A 6000-nucleotide genomic window follows, 5' to 3' on the forward strand; every position below is an offset into this window, starting at 1 on the left:
TCTCTGCTTTAAAGACGTCTGCGAACACGACATGAAATCCTGTGACATTGATCACAAGTCGTGGGAGTCAGTTGCCAGCGATCGCCAGAGTTGGCGGGCAGCCATAAAGGCGGGGCTAAAGTGTGGCGAGTCGAAGAGACTTAACAGTTGGCAGGAAAAAAAGACAGAAGCGCAAGGGGAGAGCCAACTGTGTAACAGCCCCAAGAACCAATTTTATCTGCTGTGCCTGTGGAAGAGTCTGTCACTCTGGAATTGGCCTTTATAGCCACTCCAGGCGCTGCTCCACAAACCACTGACCACCTCCAGGCACTTACCCATTGTCTCCCGAGACAAGGAGGCCAAAGAGAGAGGGAAAGTCCCCCCACCAAGGTGAACTGAGGGGCTGGATCCATGGGAAACCCCTCGGGCTGTATCCAGAAAATATGGGTTTGCTGCAAAACATACATGACATGTAAAATGAAATGGAAGGGTGGTGAGGCAACTCACTCCTGTATTGAAGGAAACTGATCTCCTTTTGCACTCTTTGTATTGTCGACTCGGTGCTGTTTTTTTACCAATAAAGCTCCCAGGCTGCAACCACCCCCCCCCCCCCCCTCCCTCCCTCTCACCAGGCCGGGCAATCACTCACGGGGACTGGTGGTTGTGAGGGGAGTGGCTGGGTGAGATCCCCAGGTGCCAGGTACATTTGCTCGGCAGGTCGGGTCGGATCCATTTCCTTTCACCATTAACCATTTCATGTTCAATTCCGTTCATCCGCCTCTCCGCTGATTGCATCATCACCTAATAAATAAAAGGTAATTCTTCATCAGCAAATGTCTTTAAACCTCCCTCCGCCTCCGAACAACTGGGAAAACAAGTAGAAAGATTGATCTTTAAACCGCAGACAGGAACCGTTAAACCCAAAGTGACTTCAGTCACTTAGTTAAAACCGGTTAGACTTCTCACTGTTCCCAGAATCACTAAACCGAAATGTGAACAAGGAGGGAGAGAGGAGGAGGAGGAGGAGGAAAGAGGAGAGGAGGGGGGGGGAGGAAAGAGGAGAGGAGGGGGGGGGAGGAAAGAGGAGAGGAGGGGGGGGGAGGAAAGAGGAGAGGAGGGGGGGGGAGGAAAGAGGAGAGGAGGGGGGGGGAGGAAAGAGGAGAGGAGGGGGGGGGAGGAAAGAGGAGAGGAGGGGGGGGGAGGAAAGAGGAGAGGAGGGGGGGGAGGAAAGAGGAGAGGAGAGGAGAGGAGGGGGGGGGAGGAAAGAGGAGAGGAGGGGGGGGGAGGAAAGAGGAGAGGAGGGGGGGGGAGGAAAGAGGAGAGGAGGGGGGGGGAGGAAAGAGGAGAGGAGGGGGGGGGAGGAAAGAGGAGAGGAGGGGGGGGAGGAAGAGGAGAGGAGGGGGGGGGAGGAAAGAGGAGAGGAGGGGGGGGGGAGGAAAGAGGAGAGGAGGGGGGGGGAGGAAAGAGGAGAGGAGGGGGGGGGGAGGAAAGAGGAGAGGAGGGGGGGGGGAGGAAAGAGGAGAGGAGGGGGGGGGAGGAAAGAGGAGAGGAGGGGGGGGGAGGAAAGAGGAGAGGAGAGGAGAGGAGGGGGGGGGAGGAAAGAGGAGAGGAGAGGAGAGGAGGGGGGGGGAGGAAAGAGGAGAGGAGAGGAGAGGGGGGGGGAGGAAAGAGGAGAGGAGGGGAGAGGGGGGGGGGGAGGAAAGAGGAGAGGAGGGGAGAGGGGGGGGGGAGGAAAGAGGAGAGGAGGGGAGAGGGGGGGGGGGAGGAAAGAGGAGAGGAGGGGAGAGGGGGGGGGGGAGGAAAGAGGAGAGGAGGGGAGAGGGGGGGGGGAGGAAAGAGGAGAGGAGGGGAGAGGGGGGGGGGGAGGAAAGAGGAGAGGAGGGGAGAGGGGGGGGGGGAGGAAAGAGGAGAGGAGGGGAGAGGGGGGGGGGAGGAAAGAGGAGAGGAGGGGAGAGGGGGGGGGGAGGAAAGAGGAGAGGAGGAGGGGGGGAGGAGGAAAGAGGAGAGGAGGAGGGGGGGAGGAGGAAAGAGGAGAGGAGGAGGGGGGGAGGAGGAAAGAGGAGAGGAGGAGGGGGGGAGGAGGAAAGAGGAGAGGAGGAGGGGGGGAGGAGGAAAGAGGAGAGGAGGAGGGGGGGGAGGAGGAAAGAGGAGAGGAGGAGGGGGGGGAGGAGGAAAGAGGAGAGGAGGAGGGGGGGAGGAGGAAAGAGGAGAGGAGGAGGGGGGGGAGGAGGAAAGAGGAGAGGAGGAGGGGGGGAGGAGGAAAGAGGATAGGAGGAGGGGGGGGAGGAGGAAAGAGGAGAGGAGGAGGGGGGGGGAGGAGGAAAGAGGAGAGGAGGAGGGGGGGGGAGGAGGAAAGAGGAGAGGAGGAGGGGGGGGAGGAGGAAAGAGGAGAGGAGGAGGGGGGGGAGGAGGAAAGAGGAGAGGAGGAGGGGGGGAGGAGGAAGAGGAGAGGAGGAGGGGGGGGAGGAGGAAAGAGGAGAGGAGGAGGGGGGGAGGAGGAAAGAGGAGAGGAGGAGGGGGGGGAGGAGGAAAGAGGAGAGGAGGAGGGGGGGGAGGAGGAAAGAGGAGAGGAGGAGGGGGGGGGGAGGAAAGAGGAGAGGAGGAGGGGGGGGGGGAGGAAAGAGGAGAGGAGGAGGGGGGGGGGAGGAAAGAGGAGAGGAGGAGGGGGGGGAGGAAAGAGGAGAGGAGGAGGGGGGGGAGGAAAGAGGAGAGGAGGAGGGGGGGGGAGGAAAGAGGAGAGGAGGAGGGGGGGGGGAGGAAAGAGGAGAGGAGGAGGGGGGGGGGAGGAAAGAGGAGAGGAGGAGGGGGGGGGGGAGGAAAGAGGAGAGGAGGAGGGGGGGGGGAGGAAAGAGGAGAGGAGGAGGGGGGGGGGAGGAAAGAGGAGAGGAGGAGGGGGGGGGGAGGAGAGGAGGAGGGGGGGGGGAGGAAAGAGGAGAGGAGGAGGGGGGGGGGAGGGAAAGAGGAGAGGAGGAGGGGGGGGGAGGAAAGAGGAGAGGAGGAGGGGGGGGGAGGAAAGAGGAGAGGAGGAGGGGGGGGGAGGAAAGAGGAGAGGAGGAGGGGGGGGGGAGGAAAGAGGAGAGGAGGAGGGGGGGGGGAAAGAGGAGAGGAGGAGGGGGGGGGGGAAAGAGGAGAGGAGGAGGGGGGGGGGGAAAGAGGAGAGGAGGAGGGGGGGGGGGAAAGAGGAGAGGAGGAGGGGGGGGGGGGAAGAGGAGAGGAGGAGGGGGGGGGGGGAAAGAGGAGAGGAGGAGGGGGGGGGGAAAGAGGAGAGGAGGAGGGGGGGGGAAAGAGGAGAGGAGGAGGGGGGGGAAGAGGGAGGTGGAGGGGGGGAAAGAGGAGAGGAGGAGGGGGGGGGGGAAAGAGGAGAGGAGGAGGGGGGGGGAGGAAAGAGGTGAGAGGAGGGGGGGGAGGAAGAGGAGAGGAGGAGGGGGGGGGGGAAAGAGGAGTGGAGGAGGGGGGGGGGAAAGAGGAGAGGAGGAGGGGGGGGGGAAGAGGAGTGAGGAGGGGGGGGGGGGAAGAGGAGAGGAGGAGGGGGGGGGGAAGAGGAGAGAGGAGGGGGGGGGGAAAGAGGAGAGGAGGAGGGGGGGGGGGAAAGAGGAGAGGAGGAGGGGGGGGGGAAAGAGGAGAGGAGGAGGGGGGGGGAAAGAGGAGAGGAGGAGGGGGGGGAAAGAGGAGAGGAGGAGGGGGGGGGGGAAGAGGAGAGGAGGAGGGGGGGGGGAGGAAAGGAGGAGAGGAGGTGGGGGGGGAGGAAAGAGGAGAGGAGGAGGGGGGGGAGGAAAGAGGAGAGGAGGAGGGGGGGGGAGGAGGAGAGGAGGGTGGGGGGGAGGAAGAGGAGAGAGGAGGGGGGGAGGAAAGAGGAGAGGAGGAGGGGGGGGAGGAAAGAGGAGAGGAGGAGGGGGGGGAGGAAAGAGAGAGGAGGAGGGGGGGGAAGAGGAGAGGAGGAGGGGGGGGAAAGAGGAGAGGAGGAGGGGGGGAAAGAGGAGAGGAGGAGGGGGGGAAAGAGGAGAGGAGGAGGGGGGGGAAAGAGGAGAGGAGGAGGGGGGGGGGGGAAGAGGAGAGGAGGAGGGGGGGGGGGAAGAGGAGAGGAGGAGGGGGGGGGGAAAGAGGAGAGGAGGAGGGGGGGGGGAAAGAGGAGAGGAGGAGGGGGGGGGGAAAGAGGAGAGGAGGAGGGGGGGGGAAGAGGAGAGGAGGAGGGGGGGGGAAGAGGAGAGGAGGAGGGGGGGGGGGAAAGAGGAGAGGAGGAGGGGGGGGGGGAAAGAGGAGAGGAGGAGGGGGGGGGGGAAAGAGGAGAGGAGGAGGGGGGGGGGGAAAGAGGAGAGGAGGAGGGGGGGGGGGAGAGGAGAGGAGGAGGGGGGGGGGGGAGAGGAGAGGAGGGGGGGGGGAGAGGAGAGGAGGAGGGGGGGGGGGAGAGGAGAGGAGGAGGGGGGGGGGGAGAGGAGAGGAGGAGGGGGGGGGGAAGAGGAGAGGAGGAGGGGGGGGGAAAGAGGAGAGGAGGAGGGGGGGGGAAAGAGGAGAGGAGGAGGGGGGGGGAAAGAGGAGAGGAGGAGGGGGGGGGAAAGAGGAGAGGAGGAGGGGGGGGAAAGAGGAGAGGAGGAGGGGGGGGAGGAAGAGGAGAGGAGGAGGGGGGGGGGGGAGAGGAGAGGAGGGGGGGGGGGGGAGAGGAGAGGAGGGGGGGGGGGGAGAGGAGAGGAGGAGGGGGGAGGAGAGGAGGTGGGGGGGGAGAGGAGAGGAGGGGGGGGGGGGAGAGGAGAGGAGGGGGGGGGGGAGGGAGAGGAGAGGAGGGGGGGGGGAGAGAGAGGAGGGGGGGGGGGGAGAGGAGAGGAGGGGGGGGGGAGAGGAGAGGAGGGGGGGGGGAGAGGAGAGGAGGGGGGGGGGGGAGAGGAGAGGAGGGGGGGGGGGAGAGGAGAGGAGGGGGGGGGGGGGAGAGGAGAGGAGGGGGGGGGGGGGAGAGGAGAGGAGGAGGGGGGGGGGGAGAGGAGAGGAGGGGGGGGGGGGGGAGGAGAGGAGAGGAGGGGGGGAGAGGAGAGGAGAGGAGGAGGGGGAGAGGAGAGGAGAGGAGGAGGAGGGGGGGAGGAGAGGAGAGGAGAGGGGGGGGGGGAGAGGGAGAGGTGAGGAGGGGGGAGAGGAGAGGTGGGGGGAGAGGAGAGGAGAGGGAGAGGGGAGGGGGGGGGAGTTGAACTCAAGATGATGCAACTGCAGCGGAGCCGGATTCGGCTGCAGTCCCGAAGCCGCCCGGCGGTACCTCTCTCTGTGGCGCTGTCTCGATGCCGGGTTCCCGGTAGATCTGGTTGTGGATCGGGATCGGGATTTGGATTTGGATCGAACTATTCCTTCCTCTCTCTAACTCCAATTCCCGCGGATCCGATTCTATTTCTGTTTCCGCTTTTGTATCCTTTTTGTATCAAATTCCGGGCCCCGCCCTCCGCAGCACCCCGCTCTCTGATTGGCTGATTCAGGAGGCGTCGCATTTCCTCCAAAATCAATGGAAACCCAGACAACATACAAACATACCAATGTGCAAACATACCAATGTACAAACGTACAAACAGACCAATGTACAATAATACAAACATACCAATGTACAAACATACAAACATACCAATGTACAAACGTACAAACATACCAATGTACAAATGTTCAAACATACCAATGTACAAACAGACCAATGTACAAACATACCAATGTACAAACATACAAACATACCAATGCACAAATGTACAAACATACCAATGTACAAACATACAAACATACCAATGTACAAACATACCAATGTACAAACATACAAACATACAAATGTAAAAACATACCAATGTACAAACAGACCAATGTACAAACATACAAACATACCAATGCACAAATGTACAAACATACCAATGTACAAACATACAAACATACCAATGTACAAACATACCAATGTACAAATGTACAAACATACCAATGTACAAACATACCAATGTACAAACGTAAAAACATACCAATGTACAAACGTACAAACATACCAATGTACAAACATACCAATGTACA

At 62.2% G+C, this 6000-nt stretch overlaps 1 protein-coding gene across 2 annotated transcripts in view; it reads right to left on the reverse strand.

The window, feature by feature from the left end:
- cbsa (cystathionine beta-synthase a) overlaps positions 1-5383 on the reverse strand; it is a 47747-nt gene extending 42364 nt beyond the window's left edge. Inside the window, exons 1-2 of one of the 2 annotated variants that reach the window (XM_068041316.1) lie at positions 5219-5381; positions 629-780 (exon numbers count right to left, since the gene is read on the reverse strand). In XM_068041316.1, coding sequence (XP_067897417.1) covers positions 629-777 — 149 coding nt within the window. In that variant the 5' untranslated portion in view covers positions 778-780; positions 5219-5381. Of the gene's footprint in view, positions 1-628; positions 781-5218 lie in introns of both variants that reach the window. The other variant, XM_068041317.1, reaches the window with a different exon arrangement.
- Between the last annotated feature and the right edge of the window lie 617 nt (positions 5384-6000).

The sequence above is a fragment of the Heterodontus francisci genome, chromosome 10 (genome assembly GCF_036365525.1).
Source record: "Heterodontus francisci isolate sHetFra1 chromosome 10, sHetFra1.hap1, whole genome shotgun sequence".
NCBI lineage: Eukaryota > Metazoa > Chordata > Chondrichthyes > Heterodontiformes > Heterodontidae > Heterodontus > Heterodontus francisci.